Raw genomic sequence first — 23284 nt, 5'->3', positions numbered from 1 at the left:
TGTGTGCCACGGATGCTGCCCAAAACATTTCTGACATTACCACAGTACAAATAACGTAGGGGCTAGATATGAATCCGTACTGCAGTGCCCAGTCCCTGTCTGCATGTACCTGATGTTGCAGCAATGCAAGTAACAATGCCGTGGAGTTTCCCTTTGATTTCAGTGACAGCAGAAACAAATTTTGAAGATGCCTTTTGGATTGGATCTCTAGCTTTTCTAAAGTGGCAGAAATTGTTTCATCTCAAATATGCTCTGGTATTTCATAGCAGACAAGGATTTGGTTCCGGGAATCGCCTCTGCCTGATTCCAGTCAGATGCAATTAGCATGTGGGTGGTTGTGTGGCTCTCACTGTGCCATGTGACCAGGTAATGCTAAAGAAGAGGGAACTGTAATCCCTTTAGCTCCACCATATATCTTCCCGTGGTGACAGATTAACACTGTGTCAATTTGAACAAAGTAAAAATGGTAGGCATAATATTAAAAAAGATAAAACAAAGTATATGTGCAGAGGGATGTCAGAAGCCTACAGATATCCACTGGCATGGGCCTCATGAAGCTGAGCCCCATTTACCCGTTGGGGAAATTAAATCTTCATCTTTGGACATGAAGAAGACTTGACTGTGCAAGGCCGTGAGCTACGTGATCTAAACTGGTTCTGCTCTGAGTAGGGGATTGAACAATACTTCTGAACTAGTGGGTGCTTAGACCTGTCCAGAGGAAGATTAGTAGCTCTGGCAGGATCACTGAAGGAAGACCCTTCAAATGTGTTATACCAGAAACAGATGAACTCATTGCTGTCAGCAAAGTTAAGGTACAAGCTTTCATTTCATCTCCTGTTCTTCCCTGTCACAAAGACTGAGATATCTGTATTTCTCTTATTCTTTACTGTGACCTTTGAATAAAAATGCTTATGACTCAAAAGTTCACCTGCTTTGTCTGAAATCATCCCACTTTTCCTTTGCTTTACTGTATGGAAATGATGTTGATTCAGAGAGATTACTGTGCATCACCTGCCTTTGCTCTTTTTCTTCTCTTGCTTTTCACATGTGACAGCATTATATCACGGGACTTGCATCTACTTCTCAGGTTCTCTGGAGTAGGTATGATTTGGGGAGTTCCTGGAATGGTGTTCCACAGATGTGGCTGCCCTGGGGAGCACTGCTGCCAGCTGCTTTCCATAAGAAACAGCACAAACTCTTCAGATCATTGTCTTTCTTTAACTCCCCTCCATCTTTCAAGATTTCACTGTATTAAGAAGGCACAGAGACACATTGTCTCTACAACTGTGTGTAACACTTGATTTCTTGAGCTGACAGCTACCACCAGTTATTCATTAATAGTCTTTTGAGGGACAGTGCTAATAGTGAGAACAGCAGCAGTGGGGGTGATATCATTATTCTCTGAGTCAGGTTTGATTAAAGAAGCTAAAAAATCACCAGGAGAAGCTTCTGAGAATCAGAATTGCAAACTAGATGATAACAGCCTTCTCTGGATTATGTGTCGGCCTTCAGTTAAAACAGTTCTCTGTATTTCTGAGCTCTTCATTTACAACATTTTGCTGTCATGAAGCAAATGCACAAAAGAAATTGTAGGGGAAAAGACCCGTGTAACCTTCTTGCTTTATTGTGCTTTACCATCATTGTACTCTCGGGCAGATCACAGCAGATGAGGTAAAGGCAGAAATTTCGGGGGTTTATTCTTACCCCAGACCTGCGATAGCAATAAAACTTGTTTCATCTCTCAATGCCTCATCTTATCTCCACGTAAAATGCAGTGGTTTTGATTTATATTAAAAAGGAGGATTAGAAGCTTAGTCCATTCATTTTTGTAAAGCATTTTGAAATATTTAGAAGAAGATGTGAGTACAAAGGTTGGCTGGTTAGGAGCCTGCTGAGCAGGGTGGCAGTGGTAATAAAATCCATATGTGAGTTTTCTTGATTGCTTTTCTGGACCCTTGATTTGCAGCGTGACATAAAGAATTCATAAAGAGCCCTTGGCAGAGGTGAATAAGAGCAGTTATACAGCACCTCCAGAGCAGATACATGGTGATTCATTGACTCCTGGGTTGAGAATAGGTACAGGAGACAGATAGACATATTTTCTTGAGTGTACAACCAAAGTTGTAAGTAGTAATGGGTAGTAAGACCTGGGTGTTAAGCATTTTGATTTCATTATGATTGCTCTTGGAGACACAGATATGAGCTGAAGCATAAAAAAGTACTGATTTGTTGAGTGTCTAGTAAACTTTAAAAAAACTTCCAAAAATAGCAGCATAACTATAATTGTAATAAATTCTAGACTTTTTGTCCCTTGTACCACTTTTCCAAATAGCTTACAGGAAGTCAATGTGTTAAGTCAAGCAGAAAGCTTTAGAAAACAAAATATATCTATTCTGCCCAAGAAGTGACACAGTTTTTCATCCCTGCATGCAGAGGCAGTATTTGACACTAGGACATTTTGGTATATATGGTAACACATAAATCCATGTTGGTTCCTACAGACACCCTATATGGGGCTTAGCCAGAAGCCATGGAAAGAAATGCTCTGCAAAGAGACAGCAGGTATGTGAATATTATCTCAGCCCCCTCCATCCAGTGACCTTTTTCTGGCAGCCTCCTTTTCACTGGAACCTAAGGGAAAACTACAAATTCATTTTCAGAGGGACTATGGCAAAGACCTGTGGGAGACAACAGTCCCTTCATCTGTCTCCCTGTCTTGGGCCTCACTTACCAACTTTGGTACTGCTAAAACTTGTCCTAAGAAGTTTAGCTCATTTCCCTTTCCCCCCACTTAAATGTATGTATTAAATCATCATTCTATTCTGAGAATTACTTCCCTGCACATTTCCCTATGGAGAACTAGCATGTATCTTGCAGGGAGAAACAAGTGTGTTGATGTCTGACACATTACATTTTCTTCTATATTTGCCCTTCCTTTGTGTACAGCAAGAGGCTAAAAATTGTCGAGGATATTTGTTGCTTGTCACTCTTATTTCTGCATGATCATACACATACAGCCTTATGCAGGGACATGGAAACTTGGAATTTTAAAACAGTAAGGAAAGGTTTTATACCCTTGTTTATCCTCTAGGCACTGTGCTCTCACTTCTCTTTTGATACTGATGGGAAAGAGGCTTATTAATGGGCTGGTTCAATAGACTTGTTAAGAGATTTTCTTTATAATAAAAGAAAAAGCCTACCTTTTTGAAATTCCATCATTCAATGAAATTCCATCACTGATTTAGTCTTTATTTTCCATATGACTAAGCATCTACTTTTTATACAGAATAAAAAATTCTTGTCAAGAAAAATTGGTCACAGTTCAGATGTTTTCTAACAAGACATCAGCTGCATCATTAGTGTGGTTTTCCTCTAAGCTGAGCATCAGCTTATATGAGAAAGAAGTGATTTGCTGAGCTCCACATTCTTCCTCCCTCTCCGATCTGCATATCGTGCTCCATTGCTGTGGTACATTAATTCTCTTGTGACCCAGCCATTCATAAATTAGCTCTCTCATCATAACTGCAGAGAGCACAGAATTGCAATTTAGTGAGGGAAAGATTCTGTAGGTCAGCCCACTCCATTTCCTCACCAGTATGAGATTGAAACAGGCTTGTGAAGGAATGGGGGAAACCAGAGGCACTCAGGTTCTGGATTATTCTGGTGGCATAGGTGGAAACTGGGACAACCACCACCAAGATGCTTGTTTTCCACTCCCTGAAGAGTTTGAGACTCCAAGGAAAAGCCATCTTATTCTTTTCCCCATGAATTTCAGTGCAGAAGAACAGAAAAAGGATCCTTGTTGTTCAGAACATTTAATTTTAACAAGTGCATATTTGATATTTGAGAAACAATCTATATATTTGTTCTGTGTAGCTTGAAGTGAAATACATGAGTGTTATCCCAAATATTCTAAAGTTAAATACAGTTTTATGGCAAACTTTGTTTTCAGGATCTTTTTCTGGTTTATAAAAATCAGTCTCATACAAATTCTATTTGTTTCAGTTTCAAACCCAACCTTGCTTACTGTTTTTTCCCTGTATAAAGCCTTGCAACATAGTGGCAGCTCATGTATTTACAGACGCACACCCTTCTCAGATGATGAAGGCAGATGAAGGTAATCTAGTCATTTTATTGAGGTAAATCTTCACATAACTATTTTTCTTCTGAAATATAATCCCTCTGGTTTTTATGTTTAGAATTCTTTGTTGACCTTGTCTGCTCTTACAGCTCTCAGATCCACTGTTGGACTATGCACTGTATGCAGTGTGCAAAAGAGTTCGGAATGCTGTGTTGTGTTCACACAAATAATATGAAATTTTTGGCTCAACTTTAAAGGAATAAACCCACATTAGTTTCCTAATGCTGCCATATTTTAATAGAAAATGCTTAGTGCTTTATGTCTGAGAAAATGTACAGGCTTAAACTCTGGTTATATCTTTTACACCCATCTTATAGTATTCTGATTGAAAATCCCACAGAACGTGATGGCTCAGCTTTCAAGTCACTCTTATGCTCCTGGGCCATAAGAGTGAAAATGTATTTTGACAATGCCATTCAAGCCATACAGTGAGTTACAAATACCAATTGACAAACATCTGTTTCATTTCTCTGTGGAACTGTGCTTGACTAGGGTGTGATAACGGGTGGATGTACAAACGTATTCCCTGCGTAGCCAATAATGAAAAAGGATGATTTTGTACATTTATTTCTTACACACAGCGAACCTTCCAGTGCCATTGTTCATAGTAATGGGTTGAGGCCACGCTGCTACTGAAGTGAGAGTCAGTCTGTCTCCTGGAAAATACAATTCTGTAGGAGTTTTGCATTTTCTTGATTATGAACAGCAGCTTTATTCAGGTCGGGCAATAATTTCATCAGCTGAGCTCAAAAAACATCTCAGGGAACTTTCTGAGACATTCCTCTAAGGCAGTTAAGAAAGTTTAATTCTTGTGACTACTGCACAGCTCTTTGCACATTGTATTTCCAGTCCAGACTAATGTGCAGGGTGAGCTCCAAGTCAAATGTCCCTTGGGATTTTGAGCCTAGTTCTTAACCCAGTTCAGAATTAGGATAAATGAAAATGGCCAGTTCTCAAACTGGCTTCACTGGTGTCAGAGTTAATCACAAATTTCTGCATGAAGTCTTAGTCCAGATAAAACCTGGTAGGAGCTGTACTAAGCAAGAATGTTTAGTGTCTTCAATACAGGCTTCTCTTTATGGACAGGGGACAATGTCCAGAGAGCCAAATGGAGGAAGGATTTTTCTTGTGAACTAAACATCAAAATCACACACAGTGAGGTGCCAGCTGTACCTGCTGTTGTGAATGCAGTTTGAGGAATGACCTGACAAAGAGCCACAATGATTAGAGGAGTTGAGGGGCAGGAAAAATAAGTAGTTATTTAACTTTTCTGAAACAATTTAATAGCTAACAAAAGTTCATTCACGTGTGTCCCTTTATCTGTGAGACATTTTTCTCTTGAGAATTGGCTGTATGATAACATGGATTATTATCTCCCTCACACTCTTTTACACTCAGTATTGTCAAATACACATAAACTGAATGAGAGTCTTGTTTATTTTGTGAAAGAGTAGAAAAACAGAATGGAAAACACATAGACAACATCTGCTTTAAAAATACTGTAGAATTATTAGATACAATAGATACTAATTAACAGCTGATGGAGAATTTAAACCCTGCAATTTTGTGTTAATTCCCAGATTTCAATAACTGCTGTCAATGGGAAAGAACTGATGATGTATCCAGATGACAGATTGCTCGGTGGGACATTCCTTTGTTTCAAAAAAGTGAAAAATACAGCCACAACAATTCTACAATTAAAGGCATAGTAACTGATCAGCCCTATTTTGGCATCCATTGTGTTAACCCTATTCACACTGATTGACTCCCTAACATATATGAAAATATTTTTTGGAGAAAGGAGTGTTCATGGTGTATAAAATTGTCAGAAAGAGACTCTTAAGAAACTAAAGGAATAGTTTAGTCACATTTTATTTTTCCTGTACATATTTAAGTGCTTTCTGTCTAGGCCTATTTCTAAGGTTTTATTACTTCAGTTTTTCAGTACTAAATTTATAAAGAAGTGATTGGGAAGTTCAATAGGTGCTCCTTTTTTCCCAGATTTTTCTTGAATTCGTCCAGCAAAAAGCTTTTTCTAAAAGATACCTTCAGGAAAAAATGTCTTTTGTTTCCACTGCAAATGTATAGTGCTGTGACCACTAAAATGTGAGTTTGGAAATGAGAGTAGGCAGTAGCAGATGAAGCAGCACTGCAGCTGTTTTGGGAACAGGAAAAAGGTGTGATCACAAGGCAACAATTTGCTACTTTTTGGAAATCAACTCACTATATTCTTCTGGCTGTTTCAGGAGTAAAAGGAATTAAACATGTCATATATGAAGAAGCTATTTCTAGGCAATTTTGCAGTCAATGTGTGATCATAATTTTGGTGAAAATTGGATTTTAACATTATTTTAAGAAAAGTATAATATGCATAATAAATACATAGTGTGTGATCTTTTGAAAATCAGTTTAACTTAGCTCAGCATTAATGTGCACAGATGTATCAGTTTGTATCTTCAGCACTGTGAGTGAAGTGGCCAATTTAAACACTAAAGGAGAATGTCCCAGCTCGCTGTCATATGACATCTTTCCCCCTCTTTCAGTGCATTTTTAAGTTGTAAATCCTGCTGCCTCTGACCTGCTGATGCAGACAGTCTCCAGCAAAGCCATGAGCCACACCTTTAGCTGCAGGCACCTGCAAAAGTCCAGTTCATATTCTGACTTCCAGAGCTGGGAACAAATTACTTCCCAGGTACCTGCCCCAAATGAATTAGGTAATCACAGTAAATTTAGAAGAACTTTAAAGAAAGTAATAAAAAAAAAAAGCGCCAAAGAGTAATTAAAGTACCATGCAGTATAGATACTCTATAAATAAATCATGCATGAATAAAGCACAAAACCTGCAAACCTGCCAAAGTCAAAAGGATTTTGTACCAGGCTGCCAATGTATTAAGAAGGAAAGCTTGCCCAGCTGAAGGATCAGAGAATGCTCTGAAGGAGGTCTGTGCCTTCTAGATGGAAACCCCTTCAACAGTGGCAATTCAACCCGAGAGAAACACCTTCTCACAGCAAAGCTCTCAGTATTTTTCACAAATGCAAAGTTTCTTTAACCTAACAGAGCACACAGATATTTTGTCATTTGACTCGGGTTTATTTATGCTAATGCTGATAAATCTTTTCCCTCTTGCCTCTGATGCTGTGTAGCTCTTCTATTTCCCCCTAGCTCAGCTGAATGAAATGCTGTCTGAGACCTGTGCTCCCTGAGTTACACTCTGAGCTTCTGTGTGCATGTCTAAATTAGTTTGGGTAGTTCCTTTTGTGGTTTATATGCTTGGATTTTGTAATAGGGATCTGTTGTTATACCAGAGTTTCACGGTCTGAGACAAATATTTGATTGCTAGGCTGAAATGAAATGATTTAATGTAAAGGTGAAAAATTTTACTGCATCTTTCTAGGAGGAGCTCTGTTCAGGAATTGGTCTCCTTTTTTCCCTAGATGTTTTTGAATACTTTCCATAAAATCTTCAAAGATCTAGGACTTGTGCTTTCTAGAAGATAAATATATCTGCTTGTAATGAAACATAAGGTTTCTGTTGAGATACTGATGCATTAATATAATGCAAAGGAATTTCTATATGTCTATCAGAATTATTGCATTTCCTATACTGATCTATTAAATTCTTCTTCTCATTTTCCTTCTTAATTCATGACATTACTAAGGTTATTTATTTTCTGAAAGTCAAAATGCAAACCAAAGGTTCAGTTTAAAGAAGAAATTTCAGTTTCTTTTGTAAAAATGACACAATCCTACCTGCCCACTAATAGTCCTTCCTGTCTCCAGTATGAGCATCTGAATGTGTGATGCATGATACATGATACCTGAACCATTAATTTGTGCCTTGGAAAGATCTTAAAAGAATGATCTTCATTTAACAGTGATTCTGCATGACAGTATATAAAGTATAGACCTGTAGATTTTAAGCCCATTAGAGACTATTGTGACTGTCTATTTTGATCTATGTAATTTTATGAATGAATCATTATAGCATGTCCAGTAGCTATGACTGAAAGAGAACTGAGCCTTCAGGAAAGTATTCAGTAGTGCAAAGTCCTTTGCAGGCCCACAGTTTACACTTTGTTCATAAGGCACATCAGGCAGCGTTTCATACATTGTAAAACAAACTGATACCATCCTCTTTTAGTTATCAAACGGTCATGTCAAATACCATAGAGAAATCTAAATATAATATATTAATGAAGTTATTTTATTAAAACATCTCTTAATCTCAAAAGGAAAAAAGTGGCAAGATGGTCTGAAAGATTAATTTTCCATTGTCCTATGCCAACTTGTATGAATTATATTACCTTCCTTCCTTACTGTTACTTAAAAATTCCAGTGCTGACTTTTTTATTATCTTGCCCAGGATCTCTATCAGGCTGACAGACATATAATTACCTTGGTCCTTCCATTTACACTGCTCAGATTTGGCACAATTCAGCTTTCTTTCCATCAAGCTGAATTTTAGTATTGAATTCTCCTTCCAAGCTGGGGAACTGTCCTTGGAAAATTTAAAAATAATATCTGACACTGTATTGTTCACATCATGAAACCACAAGCATATGTCACTGAGAAATAAAAATGTTTTTGAAACAATTAAGCTTTATGTCTTACAAGAAAACCCTGCAGCAGTGGAGAATGACTTTAAACATGACTTAATGAATGACTTAAAATTACTTACTTTTTTGGTAAAAGTAACTTGGCTTCTGTAAGAATTTGAATACTTATTCTCTTGAAGTGCTTAATTCAGTGGTCAGTGGTCAGAGGATGATTTTGAAGCACTGGGATTTCTGACACAGGAATGCAAGTTGGGGTGATAGTATTACTTATTTAAGTATTACTACTTAAAGGTTTATAGTGGTTTATTTAGAGGTCCAATGATGACAAGTTAAAACAAAACATCTTGCTAGTTATTAAGTAGTTTGCAAAAGCAAATTGATCTTCAGGGAAACTCAAAACCATCATGAGTTGATTATGAATTCAGAATGGTCCTTCAATAGAGCATTCTGGTTTATCAAAGTAGTGCACTGCATTTTTAAATGTAAAAGAAGTACAAAGGTTGATTTTATTTATAATTACTTTTAGTAGTGACTCTACTGCAAACCATAGGATCAAGGTGTCTTTTATATTGTGTAGAATCTATCATGACATGGAATATGTTCTTTGATATAAATAAGACTATTAAAAACAGGAATCTGAATTCCTCCTCCTTGTTCACTGCACTGTCACCGACATTTTATTTAACATCATTGAGTTCTCTTCCATTTAATCTTCATTACATTGCTGGAATAGTTCCTGCAGCAGAAAGTTAAGTCCTAACACTATATAAATTAGCAGCAGAGCTCCCTCTGGTTTCAGTAATTCCATGATTTTATCCTGAATGCATAACCTGTCCTGATGTTGATAAAATCAATGTGAAGCAATGAAAGCCACTGGTTTGGGGAGCCCACAAATCATCAGACTGATTGCAGTCAAAATCCATATACATAAAATTACATATCCAGATATATAAAATACAGACAATTACTGTTGTGCTCAGCTGGGATGCAAACCTACAGAAACCTTATTCTTTGGTTTCATAAGCACACACAGGAACCTTTGTGCTGTCATTGCAAGGGGTGAATTCTGGCCCCATGGAATCGACGTCTTCCGGGGCGTTTTGCCTGCTCGCTCCAGCAGAACACTTGGCTCCAAGTGCTGCCTTGCCTGTGACTGCTCTGTAAAGCAATTAGCTAACTAGCCTTGTTCTTACAGCTATGCTGACATCAGCAGGGATGGTGGTGGCCAAAGAGTTTTGGCATGGATCTCTTTAATGTAATGTCATCAACCAGAGCATCTATAGTAGCTTCAGTACAGCCTGAAACACGGGATAGTGGAGGGTGTCAGGGGAAGGGCAGTAAGGAGGTAAGAAGCATATCCAGAGATATTTATATTAAGCAGCATGCAATGACATTAAGGTGAAAATGGCATAAAGGTTGTTTGAATGTGCATTCAGAAGGTCAGGTGTGTACAGAGAAAAAGAAATGCAAGTTGGATAGTGCTGAGTTTATTTAGTGTGCAGAATCCAGGCAGAGGTATTCTGAATCTGATGAAGAGAATAGTTAGATAAAATGTATTTTTCAGCCTATTTTGGCAGTTCTTAGGCTTCAGACATGAGTTCAATAACCTCTTCATGGCAGAAAATGTTTGAATTAATCAAAGAAATTAAGCATTGCTACTGCATGCTCAGGTGTGGAGAAGCAAAGAATGCAGTAGCTTCTCTTTTTCTCTGGCTGACTAAATTACTTACTTGATACAAAAGGTTTAATCAAACTAACTTTAAGTTACAAAAAAAATACTATATTCTTCAATTTTGTCTATAATATCTTGTGAATCTAAGACAGTGAGTTCCTTCCTTCATGCTGCTAAATCTAAAACCAGTGATCGGATGCAGATGGGCCTGCTGACCTTTTATGCAAAAATCTGGTAGAATATTAGGTAAATACCCTGGTATGAACATCTTTCAGGTTTGGGGTTATTTTAAGGTGCTGGGAAGGGCTCATGACTGATCCTTAATCACCCATTATTTCAGATCTGCCATCATGTTTTACTAAGATTCCCATTGAGGATACGGCTGCTGCTGCTCTGCATTGGTTCTGCCTGAGTTGTGAGCCACTGGTTTCTGGGGGAAAAAAAAAGAACAGAAACTAGGGAGAGATTGCAAACTGTTGTCTCAGATTGACTTCACTTCAAAGTAAAGTTGGAAAATGAAGTTTGAATCATCCTGTATTTGTAAAGGTTTTCCCATTGTTGATTGCTATGGAATGCTTTTTATTTCTTCCTAATGCTATACCTGGTTACTGTCTTGTGCTTTAATATCAGTAGGATCAGTCTGGACACTCAGGTTATAATGAGTCATTTCTGCTTTCCTGGTTCTTTCAGATTTAGTTTATTTTTTTGTGTTCATCTTGAGCTCTTTCTGCAAAATCACTGTTAAAGGGCCACTGCTGTTTGAAATTTTCTTTCAAGTATATTTGTCACAAATAAGCCTCACAGCTTCTCTGTGTTATTGGTTATTCTAGGTGGCACAAAGGTTATAGCTGTTTTTATTGCTCTTAAATTTTTTTTTTTATACAGTGTCCTCCTCTGGAAGCTGTGTTCTTTTTTCTGGCATTTCACTTTATTGCATGGATATTGAACAGAAGTGGGCATTTACATTTCTAGCTTTATCTTGTTGTTTTGTTGAGTCCTCTCATGCACAGGTTCTGTTAAGAGCTCAGTAGCTAATTCCTTGTTGATTCTCATATCACTTCAATATTTTGAGACCCTTTATTTTCTTTCTTTGCAATCCTCTCACTTTGTCAATTCTGGTAGCCTTACACAGTGCTGTTAGTGGGTTTGGGGTTTTTTTTACAGTCTTCCTGTTCCATTTCATAATTCTCTTAATCCTCTTCAGATTTCATGTTCTTATATGTGTCATATACCTTCTATTTTTCCTCAAGAACTCTTTTGACATTCTTAGTCATCCACATCGGTCTTATCCTTCTTTTATGCCTAGAATAGCTGATTTTTCTTGTGCTCTTCCAATCCCTTGTCCTCCCTTCCTTGCCCCACCTCCTGGTTTGTTCATTATTTAGCAGTGGATGTGGCTGGATTGAAAGAAATACCAGATCTCATGGAAGTCAATGATATTGAAGTGTCTGCCTATTTAGGGGAAGCATTGATGTTTAGCTTCAGTGGTTCTGAGTCAGCCTTTGCCCCCAGGCCACTGCTGCATTGCTGGCTCATTTGAACAGCAGAGAAGGTGGTGCTTGGTGATGCAACAGGCACAGGCTGAAAAGATACAGATCCTGTTTGCCAAAAGGTAAATCTGTATGTAAGCAGGATGCTTAGGCAGAGGTAAAAAATAAACTTAAATTGCTTCGTTTTTCAGATAAATGTCTAGGAAGGTAAAAAAAGTCCTTCTGTAGCGTGTAGCAGCTAATGCACTTGGAAAACACGTCATTTGGTTTTATAGTGGGCACCTTTCCATTAGAGGCAAGATCAAATACATTCTCTATACACACTCCAACCCCAAACTTCATATTTGAATATAATTTAACTAGTGTTTCTGAAGAAGTTTAAACATTGTAATATTGTATCTGAAAACAAAACTAGATTTGAAAGATAGAGAAAAAGAATATTTCACATGGGTTTGCAGTGTAGACTCTTGACAAAAATCCAACCTAATGAAGAAGCATTCCTGTCTGTTTTTATATAGCTCGATTCCCCATGTGATTTAAGTATTCTAACAGCTTATTATTCTAAAAAATAGGCTCACAACCACCCTTTTTTGAAGTCCCTGTTACATTTGCTCTCTCCAGAGTTCTGAAGCTCTACCTCCCAGGCATCACAGCACCATTCCTCACTGCCACAAATGAGGAACATTTTAATGCCTCATTACAGCCAGCTACTCCCTGAACAGAGTGAGTGTTCTGTGTGGGGGTGTGTATGTTGTGTGTACCCCAGGAGCTGCCCGCAGGTGAGATGCACTGCTCAAGAATAGGGGTACCAGGGAAGGCAGCATTAGCCACCTTTCCTTGGGTCAGATACTAAAAGTAATAAAGATGTGCAGTGCTTTTTTTTTTATCTTATTGTTGTCAAAACCACCTGAAATATTTGAGCTCTTTTTTCTCCTTTCCACTCTGAAACAAAACTTTCAACTACAACTTGTTCCTCAATTAGAACTGCTCTGTGGAGAGATGGCACTGATGGAAAGTGGTACTTTATATTGTGGCAATCCAGGACTACATCCAGGGGTTAGTCTAATATCTGACATACTTTAATTTACCTTGGACACTTTTCAAATATCTGTCTGACTTCAAGATGCTGAGAAACTGTATCGTTAGCCAGGGATCTCCTTGGCAAAGGTCACGATCATTTGTGTTTCCATTGAGAACAAAATGTACTGAGGGCTAAAGCAGTTCTGAGGTTCCTCTGAGACATCATAATCTCAAAAATACTGATGGTTGAGAGAAAGTCTTTGCTAGGATTTTTAAAATAATGGCGTTTTTTCCACTTTCAACTTTGTTTAAACCTTGAATTTTTAAACAAATTTTTGCTGGACTTTGTGACTGTGTAAGATGCAAGGTACAGTTGCAGCATGCCCACATTGTGGGACTCTTGAATGTGATTTTGTATGCATGGGACACTCAAATGTGTTTTATATTGCTAGGTACCTATATTAGCTCTCCAGGGGCAGACTAAAAATTATTTCTCTCTCATCAAGCGTTGTTTTACCCACTGTATTGTACACAAAGTAGGTCAAAATGTGCTACAGCTATGCAGAGCCCTTAAACCTAAATCAACCTAATTTAAATTGAACTTCTAAGTGAAATTCACCATTTGGCTTGTTTACAATTTTCCAAATTCAGTATGAGACAAGAGGAAGCAATCTGTGTCTTTAAAGAATTAAAATATGCCCATAAATAAGCTCAATCACTGGCCTTTGTAGAGAACAAAACAAAAAACCCCTCATCTACTAAATCAGCTAGAAGCTGGAAATAAATTTTGAGATTGTACTCTATGTTGTTTGGTTTGTCTGTGTGGAGTTTTTTTTCAACTGTGTATTTATATGGAACAGCAAACACAGATTATGCCTTAGTAATTTTTATAGCTTCGGCATCTGTCCATTTGCTTTTATTCACATATTTTCATAGCCATAATCTCTAGTTTCTTATTTGATGATGCAAACCTTTCAGATGTAGAAATGGATAAAAATCTTACTGAATCTAGTGAGAGTCATTTTCAGGAATAATCCCTTTATTTGACAGGAAATAAAGACCCCGGGAAAAAAAAAAAAAAAAACAAGCAGCATGCATATTAGATGACTGAAGATATTAGTGTCCAGTGCTTTCATAGCTGGGTTTCTGCATAGGGAAATGCTAGAATTGCTCCACAATAACAAACTGGAAAAGCCCCAAGACATAATCCACCTGATCCTAAGTTTTATTTTGCATGCATAATAAAACTTTATTGTGTTTAAATTCCAGAGTACGTTGACAAGTCTGTCATCTGTCTCAAGGCAATACCCATATTAGGATACACCCCCTTCCTTGGGAAATGACACCCCACTTTGAGACACCAGTTCCACGGTCACTGAAAGGAGTTTTACACATAAGTTCAAAGCTCTGAGTGAACTGCATCAACAAGGCAACTGTGTGAGGCGGGTGATTATAAAATATTGAGATTTGGCTGCACTCACTGATTTTCAATTAGCTTCAAGGGCGTGCAGAAGAAAGCAAAAGTGTGACAGCATTTGTTAGTTGTTTTAGAAATATTAATATGATGCAAAACTGGAATATTTCCATTAAATTAAACACATCACAGCACATCCTCATTTGATGTGCTTGGGCAGTGGTGTCTCTGAGGAAAAAACCCCAATCCCTAAACCCTCTACATAACAAAGCATATTTCACAAGCACCTTTTGATAATTGCACCTGCTGGCTGAAAAACATAAAGGGAGAGCCTGTTGTGTCCTGAAGGAACTTTGTTATTTGCATCTACTCTATTACTGATTGAAAGCTCCTCTGTTGCCTTGTCTACTACTGGCGTGATCCCTCAGTGCTTTTCTATAGGGATTTGATTCCCTAGTCTATTAAGCTGGTCTTTGTGTTGTCAAGAGCTACACAGTTAAAGTCTTATGATATGAAAGGATATTTACTTTGCTTCCTTGTTTATGCTTTTGTCCTTTCAAACTCTTTGAACTCCAGTGAAAGCACCGTTGTCAGAGGTTTGACCTGACATGGTTCTGTGTTTTGTTGCATGTCACCATAAAACCAGGAAGAAAAATTCTTGGTTGGGTAGAAATCTGGATATCCTTCAGCATTCAGAGAGACAGGGAAAGGAATTTTTGAATAATATACAACTCATACATGTGTTTAGATACTCATAAAAACAAAGGCTGAACATTTATACAAGCTGTTAATGTTAAAGCCAAAGATGGGATCTTTACGTGACAGTCCCAGTTCTACCTGGTGAGGCACTTTAAAAACTATTGTCATATCATTTATATTGAGATTATATCACACGTCCTAAATTATTTAACTTCAATCCTTTACTCCTGTGAGTAGTGCAGCTCATTGGATCTACTTGTAAGAATGCCAGATTTTAAAGAAAAATTGCTTTAAGCTCTTGCTCCAGATGTGAAAATCTAGGCTTGCATTTCGCTTCAGTAGCAGTTTACACTTGTTGCCCCTATTTTCTAATGTAGTTACTGGGATTGTCCCCTTGTTCTATAGGCCTGTGATTTTCTTATTATTTGTGACTCTTGTTTCAGTGGGGGGTGCCTTCACCAACAAAGAGACATGACTACATTTTCTCCAGTAGGTACCAATTAGCACAGGGAGGAAGGTTTCTTCTTACACTTGTTGTTAACTCGTACGTACTCTAAAAGTAGTTTGTGCCTACTGCTAGACCTACTTATTGTGAAACAGGTAAGGGCACATCCTGCATGCTTTTGCTGCAGTAGAAAATTGTCTTCCAGCAAAATAAATTTGGAATACGTTTTGTGTCGTATCCATCGCTGAATACATAAATTAATTAATTGGGTGAAAAGATAAATATAAATATTTACCTTTGGTTTCTTGCTGTAAGTGTGGGCTGTCTCACACACTGAAATAGTGCGTATTCCTGTAAAAGGAAGAATGGATCATGTGAAACTGTGTCATGATACAGCCCCAGAATGAAGTAGGACATTTCTTGACCTTGGTGTGCCCAACTGTGCAGCTCTAGTCTTCTTCAAGAGCTGCTTATGACAAGGAATGTAGTAATTTTAAAAATCTATTTGGGAAAGGTTCTACACAGAAATTTGCTAAATTCAAGTTTCCTGTATCTGCCAAGAGAGAAACGTTTTTTGAATCCCAGGCAATGTGTTGTGTTTAGTAACTGAACAATTTGATTAGTAACTGAGAATTTTATTTCACTCTGTACTCTGCTGCATGTAAAACCCCATGAATTTTTTTTACATATTCCCTAATATCTGTGCCAGTTTGTTAATATTTAAGACAGAGCTAATGAATTTCCCTTGTTCTGGCAAAAGTACTTCCAGATAGCACAGCAGAACAAGTTGGTTTAAAAGCGCTAAGTAAGTTTACATTTGAAAGGACACATTTGGGCTTTACAGCAGAAATCAAAGGGGTCTGTAGGAAGAGCAAGGACTCTTGCCCGAGGGCGTGTTTTCCTTTGGGCTGGGCTCCCCTTGGAAGCAGCAGCCGGGGCAGCTCCCATGGGGTGAGGTGGGAGATGCTCCTGGGGCTGGAATTCCCACTTGATGCCGTGGGACCCGGCCCGCCCCCTCTCCCGCTGCCTGGCTCTTGTCTCCCGCAGTCGCCGTGGGAGAGCCCCCACACAGCCGTGTTTGCCTCTCTAAAGTCTGTGCAGTTTTTAGTAGTCTCCCAGCCTCCGGTGCGGGGTTTTGAAACTCCATCACAAGCCACCAGCAGAACATTCTGCAGAAACTGGAGTGTGGCTTGTATTTATAAAAGTTATTTGTTTGCATGAGGCACATGTGCTGATACTGTGAGTCATCCATCCATTTTACTGTGACATTTTCAAGCACAATTATGTGTAGTGGAATTTTTTTGGTAGCTGGCTATGTTGCCCATCTGTGAAATCATCATTCTACCAAGCACTAAAAATAGAGATGAAACTCTTGAGAGAAAATTTTGAATCTACTTAAATGACAGTTTGAAATGTGTTCCTGCAGTCAACAGTTTAAATATTTTCTATCCTAAATATGGATACTCTAAATTTAAGGTGATGTAGTCCTGCTGTCACCACTTCAATTCACCTTGCTAGCACAGTAATATAATTGGAAATAATTTCTGGCCAGAAACCCAGTCTGGTGCCCATGAAAGCCAAATCTCTTGGGCCCCAAATGACTGAGACTGGTGTAGGCGGGCAAGAGCTCTGGAAGGTGGATAACACATGTGTTGGAAAGGAGTTATTAATAACAGGGGATCACTGGAGAAAAATGCGAAGACAATCCATGATTGTAGATCAGAGGGGAACAGGGAGAAGATTATTTCTTGAGTTTTGACTACTAGGAAAGGAAGCTTTGAGATAAAGAACAACAGAATATCCAGTAACTTTTAATTGGCTGTATTTTCAGTCAAAGCAAGTTAGTGAAAAGATATGGTAAACACTGAAAATAGCGAAGAACTACAGCTAGGAGAGGGAACTGCTGGAAGATTATAAACTGTGCTGCTGAGTAATAGCATCCTAATTGAAGCCACAGAAAGCCAAAGAATCTAATTAGTCAGGAAAACACATTTCATTACATTCTTAGTAATTTGTTTTGAAAAAGTCCAACTGGATTTTAAATGTAACAGATTTTCAGTATGTTCAGAGCAGATTACATTGTTTATACTTGCATATAGAGATAATGAAAAATATAGTTGCAGACATAGACAAGAAAGTGTTCAATTCAAAATCATGTTTGCAGTTGTTCCTTGCTATCTGGGTGCCATTATATAAAGTTGTGAAGAGAGGATGGGAAAATAAATGAGGACTTTTGTCGAGTTGGTAAGCAATACTGGAGAGCATCACCCATTTCTTTAAACCACAGGCAATCTGAGACATACTTGAAGCTGTAGCTCAGCCAAACAAATGAAAAGAGCATTGCCTGTGCACCCTGCTGCCTTCCCTCCTTCTCTCCCTCCTTCTCCCTCCTTCTCACCCTCCCTGGTTTTATACAAGTTTTCACAATGAGATTGTTTTCACAAAATGTACAGCTAAGTACTGAAGTAGTGTTACTCACTTCATTTACATTCAGCTTTCAAAAATTTGTAATTTTGGTGAGCTTAGATGCAAATGATTACATGGCAAGACCTCAGTGTGGTAGGTTTCTTGTATCTTGAATTTTTTTTCAAGCATTAAATAGGAGAGAAGAAAATCAAAATTATGCTTAGTATTAGTTACTTTGCTCATGCAAATTAATAAAAAAACTGGTGCAAAACCATAAAAGACTGTTCTTGCAGAGGACACATAAAAATTCAGTGTTCTATCTCTTGGAAGTTCTTTTACCTATTAAATTTTAGGCATGGATATGGTCAATAACATGGACAATTAAGCCTCCCTCTCATCACCTTTGTTCTCTAGTGGATTAATGTATTTTAAAATCCATTTATGCATAGTTTTATCTATTTCTGAGTTTCCAGTTAATGAGTTTTCAGAAGTATGCATGTTTTATATTTGTCTATATAAACTACGTCCGCAATAACAAAGTGCTATTTTAAGTTCTTTAAAGAGCCACCTTACTCGTAGTGACATCAGAAAGATGATATTCATTGATCTGGCACAAACAATATACAGACATTTAAATTTCATCATGCTCTTTTTTAGATAAAAATTCTAACTCAAACTGTAGCTCTACCACAGTTCAGATGAGAAGAATGAAAATAAAGTCTTTAGGCAAGAAAAAGAGGAATGCACCTGAAAATATATGCAAAATTAAAAGGAAATACATAACATGGATGAGAACGAATCCTGCAAGTCCTTGTTTGCAACATAACCACCCTTCATTAAAATATTCCTCCCATGAATAAGGATAGTAATAGTTTAGTATATATTAGCATAGTAATAATTTCAGCTGGACTATTAGAATTAATAATGGATTAACCCGCATGAGTGAGAATCCCTGCCTTGCTGAGGACTAGGCTGGTTCTGTAGCTTCCCATTTTTTATAAAATTACGTATTTGTTACGTAAGTTCCTCCCACATGCATTGCAATTGGATTTATTCTTTCTTCCTGCGATGATCCACTGCACAGGATTGCTGTGCTCCACTCCACAAGTTCATCGTGGCTGAAGTTTTGGTTTATCCTTCTGCACAGCACCCTGAAATTCCTACTGGAATGATGTCCATAAGAGGCTGTTTCTTTGGCCGCCTCTTTTCCTTACAGAGAATAAACCCCTGAGAAGCAATAAATGTTATCGAGAGGGAAAAGATAATAATTTAGTAGCAAATCTGCAATAAACGTATGATAATATTAAATGTATGTTCTCCCTGCTCTACCATTCTATAACATGTAAGGGACGTACACTGAATGTGGTGTGGTATAGAGGTGGGACAGATGGGGACATTCATATTTGTTTCTTCTCTGAGGAATGGTTGTTTCCAATCAAAATGTCACCACTTATTATGGTAGCTGGGACACATTCTAAAACATCTAAAACATCCACAGGATGCTGGCTATTTCATTCAGGAATGAGTGATGTTGAAGTGACAGAAAATTGATACAATTTTAGCAAAATAATTAGACACAAGTTTTTAGAAGAAGAGAAAACAGCTGTTCAGAGGAGAATTGATGGCTTCAGTAAGTAGCACTTTTGTGACTAAAGACTATCAGTGTTCTCAAATACTTTCTCCAAACTTTCTAAAAGGACTTTCTTTTTTAACTCTAATTATGATTTTGAAACTATAGTAGGGAATTTGAACTAGCAATAAAAGGAGAGTTAGCTTTTGAAATATGCACAACCATATGCTGTTGGTTTGGACAAACCATGAATAATTTTTTTCTCTGTTTCATGGTTTTATTGAGAGGCTTATGAAGTTTGGTTTTGAGGAGTATTTGGTAGCTTCCAAATACATATTGCTGTGTACAGCATATTTCAATACATATTCCAAGTACATATTGCTGTGGTCCATTGTAAGGATTGGGGGTTAGAAAACAGATTTTAGAGAGGACAAAATCCAGGAAGTTTATGGAAACATTTGCAAGGGGAGCAGCCCTTTTCTGTGGGATGCTTTTTTGCTTGTGTTAAATCCAGGCCTGATTAGACATAATTTTCTCAATAGTGCCTCAGTGCTTAACTTCACAAGCCTCATTTAAAAAAAATGATTTGGATGCTGGAGTCCAGCTTTGCCAAGGTACTGCGTGCTGAGCACATTAGGTGCCTCCTTCAGTGCCTGCGGTGGTTGTTAGGCAACTAGTCTTGATTTAGACACTTTTGAAAATCTACCAAGCATTTTTGACACCTAAATATCTGACTGTTGAGAAAAGAAGTACTTTTGTGGACATTTGAGGCAAGTGCCCAAGTACGTAGTAGACTATTTAATCTGGAAACAGCTGCTCTGTAATGACACCTGTGAACAGGGTGTGGTGCCTTCCCAATTAAACCAAACCTGCAACATCTGAGCCCAGCAGGTCAGAAGGTTATAAAAGAGGAAGCACTGAACTGCAGGTCAAGAAGTGTTAGTGAGGGATCTCTCTGTGCAGCGTTGTTGTTAAATTTTTTTTTTTAATCCTTTAATTAACAAAGGTAAAGCCAAAAGGGATAGGCTCCACCTAACAGAGAGCTTCTTCTAAAGCTGGAGTCTGGGCATTCTTCGCCGGGTCCCTGGAGAATATCAGCGGTATTAAGGTTTTATTGCTCTACTTCTAATTACTGTCTGTAGATGTTATTTATTATTAATTAGATGGAGATAGTTGTGGATGAAGTATGGCTCAAAGAGTGGATAGGGACATGAATAAGGAAAGGGATGGTAGAAATGGTTTCACTGAGATGTTTTCTTAACAAAATACTACCTTTGTCAAAGATAAAGGCTGAAATCCTTTGAGTGTGATTGCGGCTTGTTTAAAAATTATTCGTGCATTAGTACTTAAAAATATGGGAAAAGTTCATTGCAGAGAAAACAAACCGTAATTTTGGAGCATCAGTTCTGTTTTGAATTTGTATGTCTATAATTCTTATTGTATTTCATTGATTACTTTTGTAGTGATTGAAACACTGCCTTGCTATAACTGAAGGCGGCTGTCCCGAGTTTCCTCCTTTGCAGTAGCACCTCGCGGCCCCTCAGCCACGTGCATCGATACACGGCACTTCTGGGGTAGTTTCAGCACTAACGAGACAAAACCTTAAACGAATGTTTGAGGGCTCTGCAATGAAAAGTAACGCCAGAATTCATTCATTTCAAAGCCACGTGATTTATTTGGGTAAACCTTGAAAACCTCGGGGTTAGCTTGGAGTCAGAATGACGGCATTTCAACAGGTCAGCGGAGAGCTCGGGATTGGGATGGGTAACTGGGGGGTTTCCCCGGAGGTGAGGGCAGAGGGGGCGGGCAGGTGAGCCGTGAGCTGCCCAGAGCGGGGAGAGGGAGCCGGTGCCGCGGGAGCTCCTCCCGCACCTGCCCGGGACGGGGGAGCGCGGCGGGAGCGCGGCCGGCGGCGAGCGGGTTAAGGCGGCGGCGGCGGCGGGCGCGGGTCTATTTGCGGTGCCGGAGCTGCGGGCGGCCCGAGAGCGGCTCCGCGCCCCCGCCCGGCCCGGCCGAGCGGCAGCAGCAGCAGCAGGTGGCGGCGGCAGCAGCGAGGGAGTTAAACCCCGCGGCGGCAGGAGGAGGGGGACCGCGAGCGGGCGGGCGGCGGCAGCAGCGGCAGGAGGAGGGGGACCGAGGCGGAGCGGGCGGCGGCAGGAGGAGGGGGACCGGGGAGCAAGGCAGCAGCGGCAGGAGGGGGACCGAGGAGCAGGCGGCGGCGGCGGCAGCAGCAGCCGGGTTGCTAGGGATGGAGAGATCCCGTGTCACCCGGATGTGAGTGTCATGTTGGCCCAAACTCTGAGGGATTTGGCAGCGGCGAAGCAGCAGCGGCAGGAGGAGGAGGAGCAGCAGCAGCCCCTCGCACGTCTCTAGTCACTACCATGGGGGTCGGGTAGCGGGTGGCGCAGGGGCAGCGCGCACCTGGCTCGGGGTGGGGTTGGGGGGCGTCTCTGCCCTTTTTTGTTTTTTCGTTTTCCTCTCACACGCTGGAGAAAGTGAGAAAAATGCACCAGCAGCAGCAGCCCGAGCAGCACCCAGAAGGTAAGAGCCGGGGCGCCCACCAAGGGCAGCGGCGTGCTTGGGGCTGAAGGGAGGGAGGGGGCGGGGGAGGATTTATGAGGGATTTGGAAATCGGGGATTGGGGGGGATTAGGGAAGGGGTTGAGGATGGAGTAGGTTTGGGATGGGAAAGGAATGAGCGGCTGTGTTCGAGGAGGGACCGGGAAGGGCAGAGGACGAGGAGAAGGCGGGATAAGGTGCTGCCCTCGGCGTGTGACCAACGTGCGAGTGGATTTATGCGCGTCTGTCTCTTGTCCTGGGGCCATTAATACCAGCCGGGAGAGGACACAGCTGGGTCTGCGTTTGCCTCTCACTTGTGTAATTGTGGACGAACCTGCCCGAGGATGCGGCTCCCGGGGGTTGCCCCGCGCCGGGCGGGAGGGCAGCGGGGTCCGAGGGCAGGGCGGCGGGCGCGATGCGCTCGGCCCCTGCCCGGCGGGGCGCACGGGGGCGAGACGCGCGGCTCCGCGGCGCTAATCCGCTCCGCCGACGGGCTCCGGCACTGCCACAGCCCCCGCTGTTGTTTATAAATGATTCCTCCCTCCTCAATCAGCTGCAAGTTTGTGTTGCCCCCGAGGAAAACGCAAGCACCCAGGCTTTGTTTCCCTTTCGAGCATCCCTTGAAAAAGACGCTGGATGTATAGATAGATGGGTAGGTGGGCGGTTTATTTGCGCCGAGCCACGTTTCATGGCATCCCAAAGGGCAGGCGGAAGGCGGGGGAGATGGCTGTGCCATTGCTTTTATATCTGGAAAAAGAAAAAAGGGGGAGGAGGGTAGAAGGGATGCTTTGGGAAGATGCTGGAGGTAGATTTCCCACCTTTGCTCCCGCGGCGGCTCTGCCCCCCGTGTCACCCAGCTGTTGATGCGCCGCCGCTCGCCGCTGGCCAGCGCTCGCCGCGCCGGTGCCGCTCCCCACGGCAGCTCCGTGGGCGCCCCGCCGTGACCCCCCCACTCCCCGCCGCCATCCCGGGGAGCCATCTTATGGCTCCCGCCTCCCCTCGCCCCCGGAGCGGGGGACGGGCCGGCCTCGGCCGCATCCACGCGCCTTCCCGGCGCTCCCGTGGTCTGTTCCCCCCGTCTAGAGCAGGAGGGCTGTGTCTCCCGTGCCTCTCCTCTCCTCGACGAGCAGCGATCGCCTGGGAGCTGTTTTCTTCCCCTGCCCGGGTAGATCCGTTTCACAGTCATCCCGCCTGCCAGCCCGGATTCCCGGCACGTATATTGTGCCGTTCCTCCATTTTTTTTCCCCACCCAGGAATCTTCAAGTTTTGAATCTCACTCAGGATCCTCTCCTTCCTACAGGTGCATGTAGGAG

The 23284-nt window shown here is 40.7% G+C and overlaps 1 protein-coding gene across 5 annotated transcripts in view; it reads left to right on the top strand.

Annotated features, from left to right (window-relative positions):
* Nucleotides 1-21564: 21564 nt before the first annotated feature.
* The window catches only part of CACNA1D (calcium voltage-gated channel subunit alpha1 D), a 171480-nt gene continuing 169760 nt past the window's right edge, over nucleotides 21565-23284 (top strand). For all 5 annotated transcript variants that reach the window (XM_039378756.1, XM_039378763.1, XM_027727999.2 and 2 more), the window contains exon 1: nucleotides 21565-21954. In XM_039378756.1, the coding sequence (XP_039234690.1) occupies nucleotides 21918-21954 (37 nt within the window). In that variant the 5' untranslated portion in view covers nucleotides 21565-21917. The remainder of the gene's footprint in view (nucleotides 21955-23284) is intronic.

The sequence above is a fragment of the Pipra filicauda genome, unplaced genomic scaffold (genome assembly GCF_003945595.2).
Source record: "Pipra filicauda isolate LSUMZ 115617 unplaced genomic scaffold, ASM394559v2 scaffold103_size3290846_pilon, whole genome shotgun sequence".
In the NCBI taxonomy this organism is placed as follows: domain Eukaryota; kingdom Metazoa; phylum Chordata; class Aves; order Passeriformes; family Pipridae; genus Pipra; species Pipra filicauda.
The sequence above is the reverse complement of the archived record's forward strand: the minus strand, read 5'-3'. Positions and strand labels throughout refer to the sequence as shown.